General features: G+C 36.0%; 1 protein-coding gene across 1 annotated transcript in view; it reads left to right on the forward strand.

Moving 5' to 3' along the window:
- The first annotated feature begins 725 nt into the window (after positions 1-725).
- The window catches only part of LOC132144334 (integrin alpha-L-like), a 95,432-nt gene continuing 79,117 nt past the window's right edge, over positions 726-17,040 (forward strand). The window contains exons 1-4 of the mRNA XM_059555110.1: positions 726-815; positions 7,742-7,790; positions 14,714-14,828; positions 14,930-15,024. Of these exons, the coding sequence (XP_059411093.1) occupies positions 726-815; positions 7,742-7,790; positions 14,714-14,828; positions 14,930-15,024 (349 nt within the window). The remainder of the gene's footprint in view (positions 816-7,741; positions 7,791-14,713; positions 14,829-14,929; positions 15,025-17,040) is intronic.

Consider the following 17,040-nt stretch of genomic DNA (forward strand, 5'->3'; position numbering starts at 1 on the left):
ACTCCAGTGCTCAACCTAAAACACTTTTAGCATTTACACAGAAAGTGTAAAAATAAATTAACCAACACCACATTACACCAGTTGTGCAGACTGATGAAAATATTAGTTTTTTTTTTTTTAGTCAGTCAAGACTGAACATTTCAACAAAACATTCATAAAACATTTTCCAGTTTTCATATATTACAGTATTACTGAACATACCATTGTACTCTAAGCTTAAAGTAATACTGTAACATAAATTACATATCCAGTTCAGTACCGAGAAAAAAAAAAAACATCTCTCCGCCTAGCTGGATCTGGCCACAGGGCCTCGTCAACATCACAGGCCATATTTTCATTTGCAAGGCAACGTGAGAAGAATCATTTCGAGTGATGAATCCACCCTTCTATGGATGCTGGTTCAATTTGATCACATGCTTTCTCCATAGCTTGAATGAGGGGCATCTGGACATAGGGCCGGAGATCATTAACCTTCCACCGCCATGTTGAGAAGAACTCCTCGATGGGGTTCAGGAAGGGGGACTATAGCGGTAGGTATTGAACTGTAAATTGTGGGTGTTGTTGAAACCAGTTTTGGACCAGGTTAGAATGATGGAAAGCTACATTGTCCCAGACGACATTGTCATGTATTGCATCAGGTCCCTTTGGTTTGCTGCTGTGATGATATGGTGTAATCTATCTAAAAATGTAAGAATGAGTTCAGTGTTGTAAGGACCCAAGTTGGCATGGCGGTGGAGGACCCCATTCTGTGTAATGGCAGCACAAAGGGTAATGTTACCCCCACGGTGCCCTCCCAGCAGGCACAGTACATCAATGTGACGTCAGGAAGACGTTGGACTCCAACTAATCCAACGTCAGTCAGAAGTCATATTTTGGTTGAAAATGAAAGTCGGGTTGACGTCTAAACCCAACTTTGTTTGACGTCAAACTCTGACATCAGACAGACGTTGAATTTTGGTTGGAATAAGCACCACACTGCAACAAAGGGTGAAATGCATGGCAGCACATTAAATATCTCAGAGGAGGATTAAACAAACTCCACAAACAGCATTTACCAACTTCACTTATTACTAACCAGACTGACTTTATTTCTGTCAAACGTCTACAAAAGCTCTTAAAATTAACAGGGGTTTAAATCTAATGTGTTTAATTTCCATAATAGCTTAACAGTTAAACACCAAAAAAGTGGTTATTGTTTCCATTAGTTGGGCTCTTAACAATTATTATATCTTTTGCCTTTTTGGCTGCTGTGACAGTTTGTTTGCCGAGCACATTTGCAGCATCAAAGACAGCTAAAGTGACATGAGATCAGGTGATTATCTGTAAATGGTTTTATAATCATCATGAAATAACCTGATTCACTGATGTTTTTTTAATCTAACAGTTATGTTAGTCCGTTAGTACATTCATATTACAAACCCTCTGTTTCTGCCACATGAGATCCAGCAGTATTACAACAATCAGTTAAAATCTTTTAACAAACATGAGCTCAAAAGACTTAACCTACGCTGACACACACAGACATCAACAATCAGCATATGAATCTCAACAATGGTGACATGCTTCATGCAGCAATGCATGCTGGGAGCCATGTGTTTTATACTTTGGTGGCTCCCAGCATGCATTGCTGCATGAAGCATGTCACCATTGTTGAGATTCATATACTGATTATTGATGTCTATGTGTATCAAAAGATTTTACTCCTAAAAGTATTTAAAAATGAAAATTCTAAATGTCTGATCTGATGGAAAAAAGTATTGTTTCTTGAATATTGTTCATTAATAATAAACAACCACTTTAGATCAACGGTGAGAAAATTAGTTTACATCAATATTTTTTCTTTTCTTATGGCCCTTTTATAATAAATTATGTGTTTGGTAAACACTATTACAGGAACCAATAACTTACTAAGCCAAGAGTCAAACTACCCAACTAAAGCAAACACTGATCACAATAATGGTGATCAAACATTTTCAAATAAAACATCAACATATAAACCTCTGTTAATTCTCAAAAAGAACTTCTGTAGACGTCTGGCAGAAATAAAGTCAAACTGGTTAGTAATAAGTCAAGTTGGTAATACGTGTAGTGCCATGCATTTAACCGTTTTTTATGTTGTTTTTTTGGGGGGGGGGGGTGTTTATTCCAGCCGACATTCAGCATTTGCCCAATGTTGGAGCTTGACGTCAAACAGTCGTTGGATTTAGACGTCAACCAGATTTTCATTTTCAACCAAAATCCAACGTCTAGCCGACTTTGGAGTCTGCATCCTGTGCCTGCTGGGCTGGTACATTGACAATAGCCCTGTGGTCGATGAGGTTTCTTCCCCTTCTTCGTACTGTTGTCAGGTTAAATCCAGCCTCATCAATGTAAATAAACTCATGCGGGACTTCTTCCGCATCCATTTGCAAAACTCTCTGGAATACAGCAAAAGATCACATTGTGTAGATCAGTATACTGTGGGTCTGCTATACAATAAAATTACATGTACAGTAAAAAGGTTATGTGTGCAGTACACAATACTACAGTCAGTGAACAAAACGTACCACCACATATTCACGCCGCAGGACTTTCACCCTGTCTGAATTTCTTTCAAATGGAACTTTATACAGTTGTTTCATCAGAACTTGATGTTTTTAAGGATACGGGCTATTGTTGACAGAGAGACCTGTTGGACATTATTGAAAATTAGGTGATCATTGACAATATGGGCTTGAATTTCTCGAAGTCTGATTGCATTATTGGCCAAAACGAGTTCCGTATTTACTCTCATTATCAGTGTATGACTCTCTCTCAGGTGAACTATATTAGTAGACTCATTTTGGAATAGTGAATGAGGGTGTAGGGTGTGATTTGAAACACAGCCTCTGAGTGTCGACTTTTATCGTTGTTAATTTACAATATATAGCAGCAGGCTATGAACAACGTTCAAAGTCGACACTCAGCGACTGTGTTTCAAATCACACCCTACACCCTCATTCACTTTTCCTACATGAGTTTACTAATATAGTCCACCTGACAGGGAGAATGAAAACTAATGAGTGAATTCAGACACTGATGAACAGCTGCTGTTAACGAGCAGAATCACTGAAACAAGACACACAGGAACTTCAAACGACTTCAGCCACAGCCTTAGATTATGTCAACTGAAGATTTAAACAATCAACACACAGCTTTTTCATAAGATTAAACTGTAATGTGATAAGCACAACATGTGGATATGAGAACAGTTTAGGTTTTAAATATTTTGATCTACTCTCAAAGGCAACACTTAAAGAGAGACATCAACAATCAGCATATGAATCTCAACAATGGTGACAATCAAAAGGTTCACGATGCAATGCATCATCAATGAATCCCAGCATGCATCGAAGCATGAATAAATTATGTCCCTGAATTGTTACTTATTTTCTTGAATTCTCATGTGCTTATATTTTTGCTTTTGTCTTCAGTTTTAGAAGCATGTTTTGTGATGTGCAGAACTGATCTGTTTATTTATTTTGTGGATCGTCACCATTGTTGTGATTTATACGCTGATTCTTGATGTGTCTGTCTAAATTTCAAAATAGTTTTTTTTTTTTTTTTTTTAAATGGGTGATATTTTCTTAAGTCTTTCATAACTTATGGCTCAGCAGTGTTCTTTTGCTGTGTTAACAACATTCAATAAGAGAAGGGACAAAGGATTGCATAAGAAATAAGAGAATGTTTGTTTGTACAACAATACCAGGTTTTCTTTGCAGCTGACTTTTTTGCTATAATAAGTTCCAAAGACACATTGTTACAGTATGTAAAAAAAAACTTAGTTTTGAAAAGTCACTGTTCAAGAGCCCAACTAAATTAAACAAACACCTAAACCTCTGTAACTCTCATTAAGATCTTCTGTAGACATCTGACGGAAATAAAGTCAGTCTGGTTAGTAATGTGAATCTGGTGAAGCTGTTTTAGGAGTTGTTTAATCAGATCTTGAGAGATTTGATGAATTCTTTTATTTCAGTTGATTTCTTTGGCTGAAGTCAGTTGTAGTTATTGTGTTTCTCTTTCCTTCGGTGATTCTGTTTGTTAATAGCAGGTGTTCATCACTAATGCTCATTCATCAATTAATCACAGAATTTTCTCATTAACTTCACTGATTCAGTGTAACTCTAACACTCTGTAGTGTGCACACATTATAAGTGTTCATTCAAAACTGAGGATTTTGTTGTGGGGTTTAAAGGGTTAAAGATTTAAGATGAAGAAAAAACAGCATGAAACATTATTTAATAGTAATAAACTGTAATTAATTTGTATTTAACTGTAATTAAGCACCCCTGCTGCCAGTAAATAACTGTTTTCTACAATTTGTTGCTGTTAATTAATGGTTGCCAGCAAAAAAGTGTTTTTCTACAGTTTATTGTTGTCAAGGAAAAAAAAACAGTAATATACTTTAAAACGTAAAAGTCTGATTTACCAAATGAAAAAAAGTTAATTTGACTAAAATATTTGTGAAAATCCATAGAAAAAAAAGTTATGCAAAGTCATACAGTAATAAAGAGAGTCAATACTGAACTCAGCTGTATTAATGTGTGTTTGCACAAGAGAGATATGTTGGTTTAATGTAGTTTTGTGGTTCACCATTGTGCTGGAGAGTAGAGTCTGTGCTTCAGTCAATGATGAGACACAAACAATGATCTTCTGCTGCTTTATATAAAGATAGTAAATGTGGAGTTACTGATATAGTGATGATCTCTGTGTCAAGTATTTCAGCACATACATGTGTGCTATAGCTGACAATGAATTGAAGTGATTTGAGTAAAAGTCATGCATTTAGTTACTTTACTATTACACATTAAGTGTTTGCAGTTTTATACTAAGAAATATTCCTTTTCAGTGGACTCAAATGAAATAAGTTCATAGCAGGGGTGGGAGTTTCAAGTCACAAGCAAGTCTTCAAGTCACATCCAAGTCCTCAAAGGGTTAAAGTTAATGAGATAATTAAGTGACTAATTAAATGATGATTGTACATTAGTGATGAACACCTGCTGTTAACAATCAACACCACTGAAGTAAAGAAAAACACAAGAACTACCAATGAATTTAGCCACAGCCTTCAACTGAAAAAAAAAACACTATGCCACCATAATTGTGGTCAAGGTTTGCTTTAGGTAGTATCTTGACCATTTTACTAATTCAGAGCAATTTGATTCAAAACAATTGCAATATTTTTTTCACAACAAACATGTATGCATTGCTGAATAAAACCTTGCAGTAACAGATGATCTTATGCTTTTTCTGCTTATAACTCATGATGACTGAACATCATGAAATAGTCTTTATCTTTAGATTGTTGACTGACACTCAGCTATTACCAGGGTTGGGACTTTCATGTCACAAGCAAGTCTTCAAGTCATATTCTAAGTCCTCAAAGGGTTAAAGTTAATAAGATAATTATTTGACCACTTAAATGATGATTGTGCATTAGTGATGAACACCTGCTGTTATTGAGAACTACAGAGCATCAGATGTTGATGTTTTATTGGTTAAAATGATGCAATCATAATGGAGATCAGTGTTTGCTTTAGTTGGGCTCTTGACCCTTGACTGTTGCATTAGATCTCTTTTTGTAGCATTTCATGAGGTGCTGTAAATCAGAGAGTAGATAATAACTGTCTGTGTGTGATAAGCTAGTAATTGTGACCTGGTCTGTTTACAATCAAATTAACATTCGTTTTATTTTAGTTTTCCATAATCAACCCAGAAAAAACTACAGCATGCAAAAAAATTACAGTGAGTGAATTTTAAGTTTATTAAGTGCATACAAAATTTGAACTCCACTACACTGTAGACACACAAAGACATAAAGAACCAGCATATGACTCTTAACAGTGGTGACAATCAACAAAATGTTGCATGCTGGGTAAAACCATAGTAAAAACTCCCGTCATGCACTGCAGTACTGTTACCACTGTTGAGGATCGTGTGATAAGTGTGCATGTCTAAAAGCCTGAACTGACAGTTTTCACTTTTGTCTTTCAACATTGAAGTATTGTGAGGGTATTTTTTTTTTTTACTTCAGTTCAGTAATAGCTGAAAGCCAGTCAACAATCTAAAGATAAATACTATTTCTTGATGTTCAGTCACCATGAGTTATAAGCAGAAAAAGCATAAGATCATCTGTTACTGCAATGTTTGATTCAGCAATGCATACATGTTTGTTGCAAAAACAATTTTTGCAATTGTTTTGAATCAAATTGCTTTGAATCAGTAAAAGGGTCAAGAGACTACCTAAAGCAAACCTTGACCAAAATTATGGTGGCATAGTGTTTTTTTTTCAGTTGAAGGCTGTGGCTAAATTTAGTTGTAGTTCTTGTGTTTCTCTTTACTTCAGTGATGTTGATTGTTAACAGCAGATGTTCATCACTAACGTACAATCATCATTTAATTAATCACTTAATCATCTCATTAACTTTAACCCTTTGAGGACTTGGATATGACTTGAAGACTTGCTTGTGACTTGAAACTCCCACCTCTGGTTCATAGTAATAACATCGTAGGAATTCTAGTTTTAAAAACTCGAACTGTTTGAAGCAGTGGGAGTGGAGTTAATTTTCATGGTAGAATTTACAGTGAAATACTGTAAAAAAAAATAAAAACTGTAAATTAATGGTTGAGAGCTGTAAATTAACAGTACTTTACTGGCACCCCTGCTGCCAGAAAATTACTGTTATTTAACGGCACAATTTTATACAGTGTTGCTCTATTCTTTTTTATTTTTATCTGTTTTCTTTTTAGTTATTATATTATTTAAAATCCCATGCTATATTTACTGTGTTAACCTAGAGACTTGTTATAGCACTTATATATTATTGCTCTTTTTGTTGTTTTTGATTGCTTCCACTGTCTTCATCTGTAAGTCGCTATTAGAAGTTATCTCATTTTACAATTACATTCATTTCGCAATCCGTGCCTTTGCTCCACCTGGTGGTAGTTTCACAAATGATTTGAACACGCGACTGAATTACAGTTACCGCCGCGGCACCGCAGTCCACCTACTGTACATGCAGACATTCATATGAGGAGTCTAGCAGCCAATAAGTCAATCAGAGAACACATTTTATTTTCGAACATGAAAAATAAAGCTGGCTACTGCCATGCTCACATACCCTGCACAGCCTGGAACATAAAATTTATATCCATTATCTGCCATTTTCTCTATGATCCTCACTTGTTTCTTCACTTGCAGAAACTTCTGATGATTCAGCTGCGCAGTTCCGCCTGGCCTTGAACATGGGCTGGCATATGCAAATATTTGGAGGCGTACATATTAATGATCCCGACTGTTACGTTCCAGTCAGTGTTATATATAAATTCGCCTATTTTTCAGAGATGTTTTTCAAAAACGAGATTTAAATAAGAAGGAGAAAACTATGGTGTTTGAGACTCATTGTATGTCATGTCCATGTACTGGACTCTTGTTATTTAACTAGCTATGCAAAGATAAATTCAATTTCAAATTCTAGGGCACCTTTAAACAATACTTTTGGTACTTGTGTACAATAAATATTGCATACTTCAAGACGTTTACTCAAGTTATATTCCAAACGATGACTTCAACTTCTACCAAAGTAATTTTCTGGTGAGATATTTCTACTTTTACTTCAGTATGACTTTATACACCACTCTATACACCACTGAAAACCATGAAGGAGGGGTTCTGGCACTGACCTGAAGCTCTGAGGAATCTGAGCAATCTCATCACATACAGACCAGCAGCAGCAGAATGGAGAGACACATCTGGATTATCTTCATTTGGGGTGAGATATTTCTTCATAAGATACAAATCATCCATTATTAAGAAATGTTTAAGTTTCTTAGTTGATGTTTGTGTTTGTGTTATGTCATGATAAATTTATGTAAAACAATTTGTGTTCATTTAGATGTTTTCTTACATTTACATTAAGTTGAAGCAGGGCTCAGCTGTGTGTGTGTGTGTGTGTGTAAGTTATGGTTTCAATAACTCAGAGCTGCATGGCTCGTGATCTGGAGCCAGAGCTCGTTCTCGTGAGAAAGGAACAGTTTTGTAATGCTGCTGTGTGTTGTTATCCTGATTCCTGACTGTGATCAGTGTCATACAAACACTGCGCGTCCCAGTCTTTGTTAGGGGAATGCAGCAATTCTGTTATTACACTGTTCACTGTAGCGGGAGAGATTCTAGCTCTCATATTCACTGATGGAACTCTGTTCTGTTCTGTTCTGTTCTGAGAGATATCGAAACTGAAAACGTTTATTCACTCGCTGGGTCTCTCTCTCACATACACACACACACACACACACACACACACACACGCATGCACGCACACAGACACTCACACATAATGCTCTTCTCTTGATGCTGCAGCATTTTGATGGTTGTGATTGTTTCATTAGTTTAATATCAGACTGCAGATGAATGATGCTGATTTCTGTTTGTGCACATGTCTAAGTAGAGACAGACTGACTGATTCTCCAAAACTAGAATGAATTTCTAGGCTTGTTTGTTTGGCTCAGCAATCCAATCAGATGTCAGAAAACTACAAAAGACAGTCCAGACTGCTGAGAAAGTATCGGCTAAGGCTTAAGTTTAGGGAACACTGAACATACATTCATTAATTATTAGTGAATTTGTGTTCTCTAAAGGGTTTCCGAGTATTGTTGCTCCTGCTCGCCCTTCAGGAACTGAACACACCCAGAATAAGAAAAGGGGTCAGGGTTGCCTCACAAGCATAGCATTTCCTCTTTGAACGACTTCCAGACACTGAGAACCAGAACAGCCAAAAACAACAGTTTCTTATAAAACACCAAACTTTGATTGACCATTATTGACGAGACCTGATGTTAACATGAAGAATCAACAAAGATGAAAATCACTATTTTTATGTCACCATTATAGTGGTCAGTGTTTGCTTTAGTTGGGTTCTTGAGCCTTACATTTTTAAAGTCAGATTTGGTTTGGCTGTTACAAATAGTAATGAACAGACAAGAAAAAAAATCTAAATATGGGCATTTGACCTTAAGCACCCAGCTCAATTAAAGCCTAAACAGATTTGATTGACCTCATTGATTATAACAATCCTGTGATTGTACTGTTCCCGTTAATTAAAAGGATTTCTTGAAAATTGTTCTGATAATAAAAAAAAGCTTGTATTAGACACACACATACATCAAAAATTAGTGTAGGAATCTCAACAACGGTGACAAACAACATATTCAGAAAAACAGAAGAATTCTAAACATTAGAAAACAAACTACTAAAAGTAACATAAAAAACAAAAATAGATTAGTAAGAATAAAGGAAATTACTGAAACAATTCAGCTAATAATTTATTCATGCCGCAATGCATCATGGGAGCCATGGATGAATTTTGTTAGGTGGCACCCAGAATGCACTGCAACTTGCTTTTTGGATTTTCACCATTGTTGAGATTCACAGGTTGATTCTTGATGTTTGCAACTTTTAAGAAATTTCTCAGATTGTATTTAAAATGCTGGAAATACTTTGTTGAAGAATCATAGGGCTGCAATTATCAACAATGTAACTTTAACTCAGTAATTCAGGGATAACAATAGACTTTGCTTGTCCATCAGTTTTATAACTCCGTTAAAACAGCCAATTAAAACCTGGCGTTAACATTTTAGGGGTCAAGAGCCCAACTAAAGCAAACACTGACCACTATAATGGTGACAGCATTAAAATAGTGATTTTCGTCTTTGTTGATTATGCATGTTAACATCAGGTCTAGTCAATAATGGCCAATCATCCCTCAATTAATCACTTAATTATCTCATTAACTTTAACTCAGCTTCAGTGTTAATTTAACACTCCTATTTTAACACTTTCACACTCTTGAGTGTGGTCTCACATGTACTCCCAGCAGAGTTAATTTCACTCAGATTTTTTGCTGTGCATAAATTCAGAGTTTAAGGTTATATTAAGAGTGAAATTTTGCAGAAATAAGTTTACATTAGTCTTAATTGTTGACACAGTAAGAGAATAGAGCTGTACAGGTTACAGTGCACAACATTTGTTGTTGGAAACAGTAATGTACCCAATGACTTTATCAAAACTGACTCACATAATTCTTCAAGTCACATAAATGTCTAATGACTCAACTGATTTGATTATTAACACATAATATTTGATAGAAATATTTGAGCTCATATTGAGACATTTTACTTGGTGCACACTTTGTAAAGTTGTTGAGATCACCTCTGAAATAAAAAGAAGACAAATGTGAGATAAAAGTGTAGGAGAAAAGTCTGAGCACAGTGCACTGTAAAACCTGACAAGTAACTTAACTCAAACCGTTTCAGTAAACAGATTGCCTTGATTTAAACTATGTAAGTTTTAAAACTTTGCAATTAAGTAAATAAGTGATTAATTAAGTGCTGATTGAGCATTAGTGATGAAAAGTTGCTGTTAACAAACAGAATCACTGAAGAAAAGAGAAACACAAGAACTACTCCCACTGACTTAGTAGTTTTACTGGTTTTACAGTGTGTGTGATGATGATGATGATGATGATGATGATGATAAGATCTCTTCTAAAGTTTTAAAGAGACTATTATGAGAGGGTTAGAATTTGTCAAGTCAAGTCACCTTTATTTATATATCGCTTTAAACAAAAAAGATTGCATCAAAGCAACAGAACAACTTTAATTATGAAAACAGTGTGTCAACCGCAGATTACTATAATTACTATAATGTAACAAGAGCTCATTCAAATACTGAGGTGCTAAACCATTCTGGGCTTTATAAGTAATAACCAATATTTTAAAATCTATACGATGTTTGATAAGGAGCCAGTGCAGTGTTGACAGGACCGGGCTAATATGGTCATACTTCCTGGTTCTAGTAAGAACTCTTGCTGCTGCATTTTGGACTAGATGTAGTTTGTTTACTAAGTGTGCAGAACAATCACCCAATAAAGCATTACAATAATCTAACCTTGAGGTCATAAATGCATTGACTAACATTTCTGCATTTGACATTGAGAGCATAGGCTGTAATTTAGATATATTTTTGAGATGGAAAAATGCAGTTTTACAAATACTCCAGTAGAAACTTGGCTTTATAAGGAAAGATTGCTATCAAATAGCACACCTAGGTTCCTAACTGATGACGAAGAATTGACAGAGCAGCCATCAAGTCTTAGACAGTGTCCTACACTCTCAGAAAATAAAGTACATAATTGTACTTTTAGGGGTACAATAGCTTGTCACTGGGGCTGTACCCTAATTTGTACCCTTGTGATTTGTACCTTAAGAGACCAGTTTTGTACCCGTTGGTGACAATTTTGTACCTTTATTTAACAGTAAAAAATTCACCCTTCAAAAAGGGTACAATCGTTGACTATAATGAGATATGATTTTATATATATATATATATATATATATATATATATATATATATATATATATATATATATATATATATATATATTAACACACACACACGCTGAATTAAAATCATAATTTACTAAATCCTTTTCATTTTAAAAACAATGTCTAACTGTAACATAGAAATGCGCAATTTGCCTGAAAATCCATTTCATCTCCTGGTTTCATTATAGACCTTTTTTTATCAGCCTTGACACTGTGTTCATGAAAGTGATGCTCATAGGACAAAGGATCCACATGGTGTCTATGTTAAAGAAATACTTCATTTGCCAAAACAATGGAATAGACTCAGAATGCAGTACATCTCGACGTCGGTTACTTCTATGCCTGCTGCTGATATTTTTTGAAGGACCTCCTTGGTTGAAAGCCCTGTAAGAACCAGAGGTGGGAAGTCCAGGGGCCAAAGAGTAAAAGTTTTTGGTCATGATGTTGATATGGTGACATCAAACCAAACCATTACTTTTAAACAGACATCAACATCTAAACATCTGCTTAAATCTTAATTAGAATGTTAGGGGATAATTTTCTAATAATGTTATTAATAAACATTTTTAGAATGCTGTTAGAGAATGTTATCCTATCTTTTGAGAGAATGTTCTGGGAACAAACATAAAACTATCCGCTAAAAACATTGTTAGAACAATGGTAATGTTCTTACAACATTTTAAGAACAAAAAAACTTTAGCTGGGTGGCTGCATATTAAATCAAGCAAAGTTATGTCTTTGTTGGGACAGGACTTGATGGATTATTTAACTTGAATCTGTGTATATGTGTATTATTTAACTTGAATCCAAGCTGTATAAACTACATATCAGGCATTTATGTAATGCATCTAATTTGTGCATGAGTGGCTGTTATGTTAAATAAAGTTTACTAACTACAGCAAGTCAAGCACCTGCACGCTGTTGTTGTTGTCTCGTCTACCCTCAGACATGCTGCAATGGTGATCCTGCGCGTAGTGATGGCAAGATGAAGACTCATGAAGCTTTAAGATTTTCAGCCAAGTGGTTCACAAAAGGGTTAATTTCAGGAAACTTAATTTGCTCACAATACCACCTGGTGGCCAACCAGTGTAAAACAAGCAGATATATTACAGACAGAGGTGTAAAGTCCAGGGGTCAGAAAGTAAAAGTCCTGCCATATTTTTGTTCCACTCATGAACTCAGCAGTTGATTTCACCAGAGGAGGAACCAAGTCGTTCCTTTCAAGTCACAAACTAGTCTCAAGTCAAATCCCAAGTCCTCAAAGAGTTCAAGTCAATGAGATAATTAAGATACTAATTAAATGATGATTGTGCATTAGTGATGAACACCTGCCATTATTGTGCATTACAGTGGATCAGATGCTGATGTTTTATTGGTTAAAATGATGCCACCATCATGGAGATCAGTGTTAGCTTCAGTTGGGTTGTTGACCTTTGGCTTCTTGTGTTAGATATTTCTCTGTAAAAGTACATGTGCTGTGCAGGAAACTGCTACTAGTTGGTTTAACATGATTAAGTTATTATTAGGCATCAGCTTGTTTATATCCAAAACAATTTATTTCATTTAACACATGTTCAGTTTTAAATAACCTACCTTGTGCAACTGCAAATGAACCGTTGGTTTAATAGTTATAATGAATTTATTTGAAATCTAATATATGTAACGAATATACATTTTTGAAACCTTGTCCTAATAAGACGCATGGACATCATTACCCAGCATATAAATCTCAACAATGGTGACAATCAAAAAAATGCTTCATGTTGAAGTGCATTCTGGGTAACACCATAGTGAAAACTCCCATCATGCACTGTAGCATGAATAATTATTGTCACCACTGTTGAGGATCATATGATAAGTGCTCATGTCTAAAATCCTGAGCCTTTGCAATTTTCTTCCCCCAATATTTAAGCATTACAATAATGTTTGTTTAATAGGATTTTTTTTGTAGTTCAGTAATAGCTGAACATCATTTAAAAAGCCAAAGAGAGACACCTTCATGATGTTCATTTCAATGTTTTAGAAGAAAAAAAGGGCAATATAAATTGCTATTTCAAGCTTTTAATTCAGCAATGTGTTAATGTTTACTATGTTACACAAGTGCAAGTGTTTAAAAGCTAATTATTTAGAATTATTAAAAGGGTCAAGAGCCCAACTAAAGCAAACACTGATCTCCATGATGGTGGCATCATTTTAACCAATAAATCATCCGATCCGCTGTAATTCTCAATGACAGCAGATGTTTATCACTAATGCACAATCATCATTTATTAGTCACTTAATTATCTCATTGACTTGGGACTAGTTTGTGACTTGAAAGGAATTATTTGGTTCAAAAATATGGCAGGAGTTTTACTTTCTGACACCTGGACTTTACACCTCTGTCTGTAATATATCTGCTTGTTTTACACTTGTTAGCCACCAGGTGGTATTGTGAGCAAATTAAGTTTCCAGAAATTAACCCTTTTGTGAACCACTTGGCTGAAAAGCTTAAAGTTTCATGAGGCTTCATCTTGCCATCACTTGTTGAGACTAGTTTGTGACTTGAAAGGAATGACTTGGTTCCTCCTCTGGTGAAATCAGCTGCTGAGTTCATGGGTGGAACAAAAATATGGCAGGACTTTTACTTTCTGATCCCTGGACTTTACACTTCTGTCTGTAATATATCTGCTTGTTTTACACTCGTTGGCCACCAGGTGGTATTGTGAGCAAATTAAGTTTCCAGAAATTAATCCGTTTGTGAACCACTTGGCTGAAAATCTTAATGCTTCATGAGGCTTCATCTTGCCATCACTACCTGCGCGCAATTCTCAAAACACCCACAAGATGGCGGCGTTTATCTGTGAATCTGATATTACAAAACCGATATCCGATTATGATAAAATGTTTAAATATTGGGGAAAATATCAGTAAATAATAAAAATAATCATATTAATAATCAGTAAATAATCAACAAATCAATATATTGTTTGATCCCTAGTTTTTGGATTAGAAATAAGCCTGTGATTTTTACCATGTTGTTATAGTCTGGACTGATTTACCTGTGTATATGATTGTGGATTACCCCTTCATGAAATACATTGCCTTTGGACCATTGCCTTAAACTAGTAACTGTTTAAAACTAGCACTAAGTATTGACATGGAGGCTCAACTGCTCCTCAGACAGCAGGAGTTTGATTCTGACTGAAGGTACCTTATAAATAAAGAGAACTCTCATGTTACTCACACCACATTCTCAAGACCAGAAAGAATTATTTAGAAAGAAGTCTCACAAGCATCTCTTGATGTCTCAACATTCTCTCTCTTGTTTCTCCAGCGTCTCTTTCAGAGACCTTCAACATCGACACTGAACATCCACTGAGCTTTAACGGCACGCCGGAAGATTTCTTTGGTTACAGCGTTTATCAGACTAAGTTTGGAAACAGGAAGCAGTGAGTCAGACACACACTGGTTGCTAGGGTGTTCTGTGTGGTTGCTATGTGTTTCCTGATGGTCCTGAATGTCTGATTGGTTGTGCTGCTGTGTTTCTCAGGATCATTGTTGGAGCTCCATTAGAAGGAAACTCAACAGGGGAGATGTACAGCTGCACCGCAGATCTACAGTCCTGCAAACGACTGCAGCGGCCAGGTATCAACATCACAGCCATCTCTCAGTGACTGCTGTGGACTTTCACTGCTTCATACCCACATGGCAACATTGTGTCGGGCCAGATCCGGCCCACATCTGGCTTCCGTGGAAAGATGATCTGGCCCACATGCAGCATGGAATGATGGCACTTGGGCGGACCGCTCCTGTTTGCCAGAATTGAGCCACAAGCCGGCCATAGCAATGCCACATGTCAGCGAGAATTTGAGAATTAACAGAGGGTTAACTCTAATGTGTTTCATCATAACAGTGATTAGTGTTTTCATTAGTTGGGCTCTTAACTCTTATTATATATTTTGTCTTTTTTTGGCCGCTGTGACGGTGTGTTTGTTAAACACATTTGCAGCTTCAAAGAAAGCTAGAGTGACATTATATCAAGTGACGGCTGTTATCTGTTGATGGGGTTATAATCATCATGAAGTACACAGGTTCAATTATATTTTTTTCAATCAAACGATTATGTTGTTCCAATGATACATTCATATTACAAACCCTGTCTTTCTGCCGCATGAGATCCAGCAGTATTATAACAATCAGTTAAAATCTTTAAATAAACATGAGCTCAAAAAACTTAACCTCTACTGACACACACAGATATAAACAATCAGCACATGAATTTCAATAATGGTGATAATCAAAAGTATTTAGATAAACTGATCAATTCAGAACTTCACTGAAAAGCTACTAAGTCACAACAAAAACAACAGCAAAAAATATAAGCAAATATTTAGAATCAAACAAAATAATAGGACAATTCAGCTGCATAATTTATTCATGTTGCAATGCATGCTGGGAGTTTTGTACTATGCTAGTACCCAGCATGCATTGCAGCAAGGTACATTTGATTGTCACCATTGTTGAGATTCATGTGCTTACTGTTGATGTTTGTGTGTGTCATCATAGATTGACTTTTTCATGCTCGTTAAAATCTTCTAACTGATTGTTGTAATATTGCTGGATCTCATGCTGCAGAAACACATGGTTTGTGATGTGAATATATTAATGAAACAGTTGTTAGATTTAAAAAAAAAAAAAAGCAATGAGGATTTCATGAGGATTATAAAATCATCAACAGATAACCGCCATCACCTGACATCAATTCTCTTTAGCTTCCTTTGATGCAGCAAATGTGTTTAACAAATACACCATCACAGCAACCAAAAAAGACCAAACATAGAATAAGAGTTAAGAGCCCAACTAATGGAAACACTAATCACTGTTATGGTGACACATTCAAGTCAAACTTCTGTTAATTCTCAATAAAAACTTGTCTAGATGTCTAACAGAAATAAAGTCAGTCTGGTTAGTAATAAGTGAAGCTGGTAATGCAGTTTGTGGAGTTGTTTAATCCTCCTCTGGTGAGATCTCCAGAGATTTAATGTCTTCTTTTATCTTCAATTGATTTAATCTAAGGTTGTGGCTGAAGTCAGTTGTAGTTCTTGTGTTTCTGCTTATCTCTTTGTCTGTTCTTTTCTTTCCTTCAGTGATTCTGCTTGTTAACAGGCTTATTAAGGCTGAAATTACTTCATATTTAATATATACACAGATTTTGTGGCTTAGATAAGGTCCAGTTATGGTTAATTTCTTTACTCTTGGCTGACATGTGCCATTGCTATGGCCTGCTTGTGGCTCAAATCTGGCAAACAGGAGCGGTCCGCCTAAGTGCCATCATTCCACGCTGCATGTGGGCCAGATCATCTTTCCACGGGTGCCAGATGTGGGCCGGATCTGGGCTGACACAATGTTGCTATGTGGGTACTGAGCTGATGACTCTCTCTCTCTCTTTCTCTCTTTCTCTCTTTCTCTCACTCTTTCTCTCCCCCCCCCTTCTCTCTGTCTCTCTCTCTCTCTCTCTCTCTCTCTCTCTCTCCCCCCTTCTCTCTCACACTCTCTCTCTCTCTGTGTGTGTGCACACATGCGCAAGTGTGGAGCGTTTGGGACTATTGTATGAGCGACTGAGCAGCATGTTTGAGTGAGTTTCAAACTTTTTCCTTTTTT

The sequence above is a fragment of the Carassius carassius genome, chromosome 7 (genome assembly GCF_963082965.1).
Source record: "Carassius carassius chromosome 7, fCarCar2.1, whole genome shotgun sequence".
Classification (NCBI taxonomy): Eukaryota; Metazoa; Chordata; class Actinopteri; order Cypriniformes; family Cyprinidae; genus Carassius; species Carassius carassius.